Genomic DNA, 10,902 nt, shown 5'->3' with positions numbered 1-10,902 from the left:
ATGTACTGCAGCAAAGAGATGAAGTCATTTGAGTGTCCATTTACGTGGAATATAAGTCGTGATTTGAGCCAAAATTTCGATGAAGATCAACAATTGGAGACAGTAGCGAGTGATCAGCAAGTGATTGCATTAGTAAACGCGGTAATGGCGGTCTATTGTTCGGTTACCAAACAAAATTATGGATTTGCCAAACGTAAGATCATTGAAGCTGACAATTTATGGAAGAAAATGGATTTACTGTGAGTCATAATTGTTTTTTCTTTGTTGACGCCATGTTTGCAATGTTTACTCGAGCAATATCTGGTTAAACGAATTATTCGGTATTTTTTACGATTGATATATTGGCGATTGATGTCAGAGTAAGACATATTCATTTTCATAAAATTATTTTCATCCAGTTGAAAAATTCAATTGGTTAAATTTTGTGATGAAATCATTATGAATCTTATTTTCTCATGAATTTATTTTACGATAGAGCATGTCGTTTATTATAGAGGCGGAATAAAGTTTAACAATTCTTAAAAAATAGTTACATAACCTACATATCGTGTTTTATACACTTCGCGATATATATATATAACGTATGTACGACTTGTTTATACTTGTCACTTGCAGTCTGCACGTGTCTTAAACATTTTAGGTTAATTAATTGAAAGCGCTACTCATTCACAAGTCCGACGAATATTTTCAATAATTTTAAGATTATTCTTGTGTTTGTGATTAAAGTAATAAACAGCCAAAACTCGATATAGACAAAGTTGAAATCTTGATGAGTTAAAGCGAGATAAGTGTCATTTCATATTAGTGAACTTCAAGTTCGGATGCAAGTTTGGTAAAAAAAATAATTTTTGAAAGCTACAAAATTGTGAAAGTGGTTGTTATTTCAGTAGATAGTCAATAAAATCGCAGTGACTTCAAAATACCTTCACAAAAAAGGAAAAAAAATCCTTTTTTATGAGAGTATTTTTCGAATTTTTTAACGCATTTAGGCGTGAATTTTATCAAGGAAAGTATTTGTGTTCGATAAACCGTTCAGTCCTTTGCATAAACACGCGCCACTAATTTCAGAACTATGAAAAATGAAAAAGCGATTGAAATTCAACTGTTCCCTTTGTCGCAGCCAACTGAAAGTGGAACGAGTATCACTGCGAGCATTGAAGCACATCCTCGACTCAACGAAGTACCACGCCTACCACTTGTCGAGAGACACCCAGAAGGCCACGAGCATCCTATCACAAATCGTCGACGCGGCGGAGCTAAGCAGCAAAATAGAGCTTGCGACGATCCACGGCTTTCGCGCGCTGGCCTACTCAAGCTTTCACGAGGCCGCTCGCTTCGAAGCACTGGACGATGCGAAAATCGCGATCTCACATTTCAAGCACTGTCCGCTTTGGTATTTCGCTCTCTACAAGTCTTTGCGGCACAAGAGGCGCAAAGTTGTCAAATTCGGCTCGAAACCTTGCGAGGAGGAGAAGCAGGCGATTTTGCAGTGCATCAACCTGTCGGAGAAGGCGTTTTATCTCGTGCATGCGGCTCAGATGCATCGCGAGAATAAGAACCATCTCAGAGCATCAATGCTATATAAGAAAACTTTGAAAGCCAATCCACAGAGTATGGGCATTCTGCTGAGGCTGGCGTTTGGTTTCATCAAGTGTGGAAAGGAGATCAATCTCGCCAAGAAGTGTCTCGACGTCGTCGAGAGAAACAATCCTGATAATTCTATGTTCTTGCATTACAAGGCCATTTACATGGAGACGCTTGGAGATTTCAAGGTGATTTACCTGATATGCTCGTGCAAGTAACCTAACTGATCGAGCCGTTTTTGTATTGCAGGAAGCCGCGAAGTACTATAAACAAGCCTCGAAGAACAATAATTTTCCGGCGGACATTTTGTATGCCGTCTGTTTGAAAAAAGCCGGCGAGCCAATCGATTGCGTGCAGTACTTGAAACAGTTACTCAATAAGTACAACGACAACGATCGGGTACTGCAGATTTGGTTGCATCTTGCACTGCAATATTACAATAAAAGTAATTTTAAGGAGGCTTGCAGGTGTTTCATCAAAGCCATTGAAATTGATAGAAAGAGTGAATACTTAAAGGTATTTTGAGGATTTTTCTCCTTTTAGTGAGTGTATTAAGGCGATGCTTTTTTTTGTTATAGGTTTTTAAGAACAGTCTCATTGATGGTAAGTTTGTCAATATTTTTGATCTGATCAAATTGGACCTAATTTTCAAATGTGACGACGAGGAAATGACGTTTTATTTGGAAGAGCTCTGTGTATGAATTGTACTTTGTGTTTTGCTTTTACCAAAAGCTCTTTTGCATTGTACCTTATCATATTTATTATTCATTTTTTTTATATTCGTCATTGTAAAATATAGATAAAGACAGGTTTTTTATTTATTGATTTGTTTAACAATTGTTCTGTCATATAACGCCATCATTTATGTTATTTAGCACATAGTTGAGTCAAAATGTTTGTATTAATAGCATAACCTCGTAATTTAAAGCTGTTTTCCTTACAATAGATTGCAATAGTTTTTTGTGAAATAAAATAAAACAAACGGAAAATAGTTTTTAAACTTTATCATATATACGTGAGGTAGTATCAACAAAGTACTCATTCAGTACTACGAGACGCTTTCTACTTCTAATATTTCGTCAGTATATCAGTGTTCTAACACCTATTATGAGCAACCAATTTATTTCACTTCTTTTCTTAAAGTTTAGTAAAATTCGAATGATAAATCAAACGAATGTTAGCACTATTACATTAATTGCTTAAATTTGCAAAAATTTCTGCAATAAAATCAAATAGTCCCATAATAAACATAAGAATTTCAAGTTTGTGTCGACCTTCGTTCTCCCCCTACTACAACGATTATTAGCGCTGCCTCACCCGCCGAAAAGTCGTTAAAGCGTGCGCGGCGATCACGGCTCGTCAAAAAAAACGTGCAGCTCTGCGCTGGTGCAGCTGCGTACAGTCGCGCCCGGGCGTCTCATCAGAGTTGTATTTTAATCGACAAGAGGCATCGCCAAAGTTGGATTTTCGCTCGCGCCAAGACCTGTCGTTTAACATACCACCAAAGTGTTCACCAAGAATAATCCAGCGGCGATCATGACTCGGTAGGTTCTCGTTTTTGTTGTGTCAGGCCGTGTGATTTCGTTTGAAGAATAGTGGATGTTTAAGGTTATGCATAATGAGATATTTCACGATCATTGTGTGGAAATGATTTTAACGAGTTTTTAGAAAAAATTAATACTAGAAAATTGAATAATGTTTTCTTTTGATTGTTAATATTTTGTTGGGTTTGGTTTCTATTCGAACAGTGGTGATCATAACCTCTATGTTGTCTACATGCGTGAAGTTTTTTTTTTATTTTTAATTTCTAGTAAACTAGTAAAATTTTAATGATAAACGTTATTAAGTATGTTGTTTTGATTAAATTTATTTTTTCTGTAAACACTGGTTGGTGAATCAACATTTATAAAATTCACCATACTAACAAACATTCTTAACAGTTAAATGAGTTCACAAGCTTTTTTCATAATTATTTTCAAATTGATAAGTGAAATTTACACACAATTTATGTTTCTAAGTTTCAGTTAGTAATTATTGCTAATCAAGGTCTTTTATTGATAAAAAATTTTACTAAACATTTATTTATAATATTGTTACAGAGCAAAAATTGAATTAGGGGATGTCACGCCACATAATATCAAACAACTGAAATTGTTGAACCAAGTTGTTTTCCCAGTGTCTTACAATGAAAAATTTTACAAAGATGTTTTGGAAGCAGGAGAGCTGGCAAAACTAGCTTACTACAATGATATTGTGGTATATGTAGTTTTTTTATTCTTCATTTTATTTTGATACATAATAATATATATTTTTACTTTATTATTTGTATGTTTGAAGGTTGGAGCAGTTTGCTGCAGGGTGGATACATCAGAAAACTCTCGCCGATTGTACATAATGACTTTGGGCTGTTTGTATCCATACCGTAGACTAGGAATCGGAACTGTTATGGTGCAGCATGTACTAAATTATGTCGAGAAGGATGGCAACTTTGATTCTATTTTTCTGTAAGTTTGCAAACCTTTCTTAATTGACTAAAATATTTGTCAATTTAGAAATATAGTTTTCCGTTAAATATACATATAAATAGTCTGAGCAATTAATTATATATAGTATGGCTGAAATCAAACATATTCATGTTTCCCTTATTGATACATATAATAATCCAAAAGAAGTATTAGAATTCAGTTTCATTATTGCAACAATATTAATTTTAAAAAATTCAAGCTTTTGAAAAAATAAGTGATATTTGCATTAATGCCACTGAATTTCAATGCTATCTATCCAAAAATAGCTTAGCTCATAAAAAAGTTTTATCTGTTGACAGGCACGTCCAAGTAAACAACGAAGGTGCTATTGACTTTTATAAAAAATTCGGCTTCGAGATCGTCGAAACAAAAAAACATTATTACAAGAGAATCGAGCCTGCGGACGCTCACGTTCTACAGAAGACATTACGACCATCTCAACAAGTTGCTGCCCAGTAAATTATCCAAATTTATATTTTGTTTTTTTTTCTCTCGGTCTCTCTCTCTCTCTCTCTCTCTCTCTCTCTCTCTCTCTCTCTCTCGCTCTCTCTCTCTCTCTCTCTCGCTCTCGCTCTCTCTCTCTCTCTCTCTCTCTCTCGCTCTCGCTCTCTCTCTCTCTCTCTCTCTCTCTCTCTCTCTCTCTCTCTCTTTTTCTCAGTCTCAGTCTCCCCTTCATCGCCCTCGCATTTTGTTTCCATCCTGAACTTTTTACATTCTACTGTTTATTGTACAAATCAAACAATATTTATGCATAAATTTAATCTTTATAAAACATTGCATGTAAATATATTTCTTTTGAAATTCCTCTACAATATGCATTTTTATTTCTGTTCTTTGTTATGTAAAAGATCAGTATACGTTATATGATTGAAAGATCAAATAATCACATTAAACACCAAAGACTAATTTTGTATATTTACAGTATCGTAAAATTGCTTATTAATTTGTATAGTTGAACTGTAATAATTAAAGCTAAATGCGTTTTCAAACTCCAATGTATTCACTTTTTTTTTATCAACGTATATAAATAAAAATAAAAATTACAGTTGTACTAAATTAAATATTTGTAGAATCAAAAACTAACACCTAAACACAACTTAATAACAACATAACGAGATTCTTTCAACGCGTCAACAAAAAATGAATATAGCCTTGTTGCAGCACCCCGATGTAAAGCATCATATACAAGATGTATGAGAGTAAAAAATTAGCTAATCTCTGTGTATAAATAGAATAAAGTAGATAACGTCATTTGGTACAACCAGGATAAGGTTAAAAATACTTGCAAAAGATATCTAAAACTAGTTACCGTTGGACCCTGCATTTTTTCAGTATGTACGGATTATTAATGCTGTTTGCAACAGAAACTATTTGTGCAACACATCAATTAAACTAATGTACAAACGACGTCAATCTCGTTAAAATGTTTTTCTCATCAGATCAGTGAATATTTGGACGAAATTCGACTACTTAGATATATTTATATATCTTTTTAATTTTCGCTGCTTTTATATATGTATATACTTTCTTCATTCGCCGTTGTCAGCCATAGTGAAAAAATTATAATGATTTAATTTGTTCTTAAAGCACCGGTGGTTACGTCATTTCCAGAAGTTCGCGAATTCTTTTGACACATATTAGAGAGCCTTCGTGTGCTTCTTTGGATACCTACAGATAAATAAATTGCAAATTAATCAATCGAAATCCAGTAATTATCAGAATTTCTTTTTAACTTACAACTGCAAGATTTAAAAAGCCATGAGGTAGGCCGGGTAATATATCTAAAGTCACGGGTTTTCCCAACTTCTTTAATCGTTTGGAGAACATCACACAATCGTCTAGGCACGGATCCAAATCCAAACTCTGAAAGAATCCATCATTGATGTATCTATTAACCATTCTTCCAAAATCAACCGCTGTCAACTTACCAAAACTTTGACAGGTGGAAGTCGTTTCAACAACTCCTCAGACGTTCTGTAAGGGCTCAAGTGAGGATCTTTTGGTACGGTAAAAGCGAACTCATCGGATAGATTTCTAGTTCCGTCTGGAGGCAGATGTCTTTGTACGTTTATTTTATTGTCTTTGTGTGTTTTTCTCCATCCGAAGAATGACCATAGACGGCTATTATTATTACTCGCGACCCCGTTGCTTCCACCACTGGCAGAACCATTGAGGGTTGGCACCGAAGAAGAACCAAGCTTGGAATTCTTGTAAATGTCTAAAAATCGTTTAATATATTCTTGAGATTTGGTCTCCTCGTACGAATTCTCCGTACCTTACGTAGAATAACAAGAGAGTTTTTGTGCGATTGAAGACGATCTATCACCATAGTCGTGAGTGCATGAATCGGATTAATTTAAATGTTCTTTTTTACTAACCTGGTCCAGCGTCAATCTCTGTCAAACTGACCGAATTGAGTGTTGTGTCAGATGGGAGAGAAGCTAACTTTTGGGAATCTCGTTCCTCGTCCCCGGTTGGACTCAGCGCTAAAGCGATCAAGTCACTTTCGCTTACCTCGGCAAACGACTCGTCTTCCGACCTGTCTAGCTCGATCAATTCATCTCCTAGGTCCGTTTCTCTACAATGCAAATGGAAAATTAAATCAATAAAACCTTAAGGACTGGCTTTGCTGAATTACTCACGTGTCTTCTTTTTTAGGATCTGTCGCAGCGTAAGCCTTTAGACAACGCATCATGAAACCAAATGGAAGTATGGGGTCGCCGAGGCACAAAAGTCGAGCTGCTGATGGAGTGAATTCTGCGAGTGTTGGTACGTAGGCCATAAATATTCCATCAGGAGGCCTGATGTCTAATTCTAAGCATCTTATGGCCGTGACTAAGTTCAAGTTGGCTCCAGCCGAGTCACCTGTGAAAAACGTACGATTTTTCTTTTTATTTATATTGAAATCGATTGGAAATATGTATAACATTCAAATATAGAAAAAACTTTCGTTTAAATAAATTTATTTTTAAAACGTGTTTCCTGAGCGTTACGTAAACAAAAAGTCCTTATGAATTTCCAATCATTCGAATGGCCTATCTCGATTCTCGTGAGTTATTTTTAAACGCGAATGTTTCAGTGTAGTGACTTTGTACTGTGTGATAGTAGTTTATCATTTTCCGTACATGTCTAGACAATTTTTTACCGTTTAATTTCGTCTGCGCAATTAAAGCATTTACGAGGAGATTATACATTTTCAAGCAATCACGTAATTTGAAGATAATTGAAGTATTTTATCACAATATTTTTTTTAATGACACTTTGATAAAAATAGATTTTTACACTTCCAATAACTCACCAACAAAAATGATTTTTTTAGCTGTGCTACCCAACATCGAGCTAGCATGTTTTAACGCCCAAACATAAGCGTAAAGCACTTCTTCGAGGGCACGTGGATAAGGTGCCTCAGGTGCGAGACTATAGTCGATACTAAGTATAGGAACGTCAAGCTCATGGGTCCATGTTCGCAAATATGCCTCATGAGATTTCGAACTCTGTGCGACGAAACCACCCCCGTGGCAGTGGATCAGCAGTGAATTGCTTTGATCGACTAATTGACCTTTGCCGCTACCAGATCCCACCTGAAATTGATTTTAATTTTTATAATCAACAGATGCAAATTAATATTCAATAGTAATATTCAGTTTACTTACCATGCCTATCCTACGTTTGCAACTGAGTAACCTAACGTGAATAGGTTTCAATCCAATATGACTGTGGGGTATGGGAATCTTAATTGACTTGCCACTAAGAGTTTCACACTCCATCTCCTCTGGAGGTATCGATATCAACTGATTGATTGCCAACGTTGGCATCACTATTTGTGGCAAGCTTAGTAATAAATCTAAAAAGACACAAACAATACAGATTTGTGAATCGAACTTGAACGTGGTTAAAATTTATTATGATTAAAGACTTACCACTTTCATTTAAGTGCCAGAAGGCTTGACAAAATGAAATGTCTGCATGTTGAGATATAGTTACAATTCTACGAGCTTTGGCTTCAGGGTCCATTAGGTACTGCACTGAATTAGAGCATCTTCCAAATAAAGTGCCATTTGCATAGTACAGTTCACTAAACGAGGCCATCCCCACGGACACAAATTTCAATATTGTCCTCATACCTTCACAGAACTGCAAAATAACGTTAAAATGTCTGATACGCAGACATATTTGAATGTATGATAGAAAATGGAAGAATTACCTGAAAACCAATACATCTTCCATAAAAAGAACACTGATTTATATTTTCAGTCTGATTCAGCAGTTCCTGAGGCCTGAACTCTTCAGAAGGAAACAATGAATATTGTCCATCCTCCATGATTTCACGCCAGGAGTAAAGTGTCTTCGTATGTTGCAAACAGGTACCCAGCGTAGCCAGTAATTGGGAACATGCTTCTATCTCCCTATTGATAGATACAAAAAGATTATGAAACAACATGAACCTTTGGACTAACGATATAATGAAACAAACCTCATACGATGACTCTTCCTGAACATTACAGAATCCTTTTGAGCAAGCATACCATTGCACTTCTCAGTCGTAAAAGTGATACACCTGTCCACTAGTATAAGGAAGCTTCTGTACCCATTGCCGGGTGTCTCCTCATCAAAATCAAAGATTGGTGCAATGTTAGATATCTCATCGTACAAAGGCTTGATTTCATTCAGCTTGTCCAAGATGGCATTAATTGCAGCCTTGATTCTAAAAGCATTCTCATCTTGATGTGAGGAGAAATAATCTGTACAAGTTATGCAGATCTTGCGTAGCTTAGCCCATGTAGTTGGTTCACTTGGCTCCGTCGACATGATTAGCCTCTGCGTGTGCACCAGACACTACGATCTACATCGCTAAATTAAAGACAGTGATTTACAAATGATATCAGTTTTAGCCGTACATTATTCGTGTACGATGAAGCAACTGCGCACGCGAATCTTTTCTTCTCTCATCCCCTCTTACAAAGCGCAAGCGCCTACCCCAACCCTTTATGTGATTCTGCCGCATCGTGGTCTCTCGAGACATTAACTGTCTTGGGATATTAAGCGACCTAGTGTACTGTAGTGGTTAAGTAAAGCGCTATTTTTTTTTATTTTTCAATAAGAGTTTCATGGAATTACTAAAAATTAGGTATATCGCTTTGACAACTATTATTTACCGGAAATAAATTACACATATATTATACGTATACCTGAAATAAAATACTGTTTGAATCTGCAGCACACGCCGAAAAACGACACTCGTGTCAACTCAGCTCTCGCGGAGGTATTTTTGACAAAAACGAAAAGTAGCACTAAGTGAAGTTTTCAAAGAGCAGTCGGGGCGTCAACTATCCGTATATATATCATAGAATTCATGTGTCGGTGACGGCGAAATCGATTTGGTTTTCGACATGCACAGTCACGCGCACAAAGTCTTTCTTTTCGGCGTTGTTTACGTATCCATCGTCTGCGCCATTTAATCAGCTGATATTCCCCCTCTCCCGACGCCGCCGCCACCAACGGAATCATCGCCATTCTTATTTTTCTTTCTAAAAATATTCGAACGGAAGGTGCGCGCGCAATATGCGACGATTTGTTAGTTATGAGAATTTGGTTTTAATTATTCGCTGTTGAGCTTCTGTTGTGGCGTTTTCTTACACACACGCATATATATATATATATATATATATATATATATATATATATATATATATATATATATATATATTGGAAAACGGATCTGCCCGCGCGTGCCTTGTTTGTGAAACACATCGAGAGAGAAAGTAAATATTTCATATTCTGCGACACCTGCCCGCGTCGTCGTGGTGCAAACTGCGGCGTGCATCTGGCTTCGGGAAACGAATTAATTGCCGCACACAGCGCGCGCGCGCGTCGGAATATGGGCAATTACAGGCGAGGCGCAGGGTCGTGCGAATAAAAAAAGAAAAAATTACTTTCTTCCTTCGCTCGCGGCACTGACATGCTTTTGCACGAGCTCGACGGAAGCTTCAAGGAGAGCGTCGTTGAAAATTCGTACGCGCAAAACCGTTTGTAAAAATTTCGCGCGCGAACACCACCGACGACGGATTAATAGCTTTCTTCGCCGTTTGCCGGGGGGTCGAATCCAATTTTCGACGAGTAAACGCCGCCGAGGGGCTTCTCGTTACTTACGTCGGTCTTTGCCGGGCGACGGGCATTCACTGGCGGCACCGCGAGTTTCAAGCAGTAGGTGCAGCCGCTATCGATGCTTTTAATTGCCCTCGCCTTCTTTTTTTTTCGCTTCCTTTCGGCTACGCGCGCGATACGATAAATTTATGTTTACGAATTCGGAAGGTTCGCCGTATCTGAGCCAGACTCCGTAATCAGTCGCGGCTTATATCGCTGCGTCGCCGCGAGATAACGAAACTCGAGCGTATCGATGCAGACGAGGAAGCTGTGCTCTGCTCTCGCGATTCTTCCGAGCTGAGCTTTGATTGAAATCGTTAAGGATGTCTCGCTCGAGGCTGGGCTTCCCCTGTTCGCCAGTAAACGACGCACCAGCGGAACTCTTGTCGTTTCTGGCGGATGCAGCTTAAAAAAAAGTCTGATATTCCCAGCGAAGGCCGCACTGACGATTATATACGGCAGTTCGCTCCGAAATGTTATTGAGGCTTTTACTCCCCGACGCTCGGGAGATAATCAATGCAGCTTTCTCGCTTAACGGCTATGCGGATCGCAACTAATTAAGCGTCGACCGAAGCGACTTCCGGCTGCGTGTTTGCGTTCGCGAGAGCGCGCGTTCTCTCCGAAGCTATTTCAAGGCAGGTATGCGACA

At 37.7% G+C, this 10,902-nt stretch overlaps 3 protein-coding genes across 4 annotated transcripts; 2 read left to right on the top strand and 1 right to left on the bottom strand.

Annotated features, from left to right (window-relative positions):
* Positions 1-2,357, top strand: LOC131673318 (uncharacterized). The gene is made up of 4 exons (XM_058951221.1): positions 1-239; positions 1,121-1,772; positions 1,834-2,100; positions 2,163-2,357. The coding sequence occupies exons 1-4, from the start codon at positions 1-3 to the stop codon at positions 2,283-2,285; spliced, it is 1,281 nt and encodes a 426-aa protein (XP_058807204.1). The 3' UTR covers positions 2,286-2,357.
* A 576-nt stretch (positions 2,358-2,933) lies between these two features.
* LOC131673338 (probable N-acetyltransferase san) lies at positions 2,934-6,893 on the top strand. The gene is made up of 5 exons (XM_058951254.1): positions 2,934-3,128; positions 3,684-3,840; positions 3,922-4,088; positions 4,409-4,564; positions 6,768-6,893. The coding sequence occupies exons 1-5, from the start codon at positions 3,121-3,123 to the stop codon at positions 6,790-6,792; spliced, it is 513 nt and encodes a 170-aa protein (XP_058807237.1). The 5' UTR covers positions 2,934-3,120; the 3' UTR covers positions 6,793-6,893.
* Positions 4,605-9,545, bottom strand: LOC131673335 (hormone-sensitive lipase). 2 transcript variants are annotated; one of them, XM_058951237.1, is made up of 11 exons: positions 9,299-9,545; positions 8,584-8,960; positions 8,314-8,515; positions 8,030-8,243; positions 7,763-7,953; positions 7,408-7,690; positions 6,752-6,974; positions 6,488-6,687; positions 6,038-6,384; positions 5,847-5,972; positions 4,605-5,777 (listed from the first exon to the last, which is right to left on the bottom strand). In XM_058951237.1, exons 2-11 carry the CDS (start codon positions 8,916-8,918, stop codon positions 5,706-5,708), a joined length of 2,193 nt encoding a protein of 730 aa, XP_058807220.1. In that variant the 5' UTR covers positions 8,919-8,960; positions 9,299-9,545; the 3' UTR covers positions 4,605-5,705. The 2 variants fall into 2 exon arrangements, with proteins under 2 accessions (XP_058807220.1, XP_058807221.1); XM_058951238.1 differs by having other exon boundaries at positions 6,038-6,327.
* Positions 9,546-10,902: the final 1,357 nt, after the last annotated feature.

Source organism: Phymastichus coffea, unplaced genomic scaffold (assembly GCF_024137745.1).
Source record: "Phymastichus coffea isolate CEN01 unplaced genomic scaffold, Cenicafe_Pcof_1.1 PCOF00172, whole genome shotgun sequence".
NCBI lineage: Eukaryota > Metazoa > Arthropoda > Insecta > Hymenoptera > Eulophidae > Phymastichus > Phymastichus coffea.
This window is presented reverse-complemented; position numbering and strand designations above follow the sequence as displayed.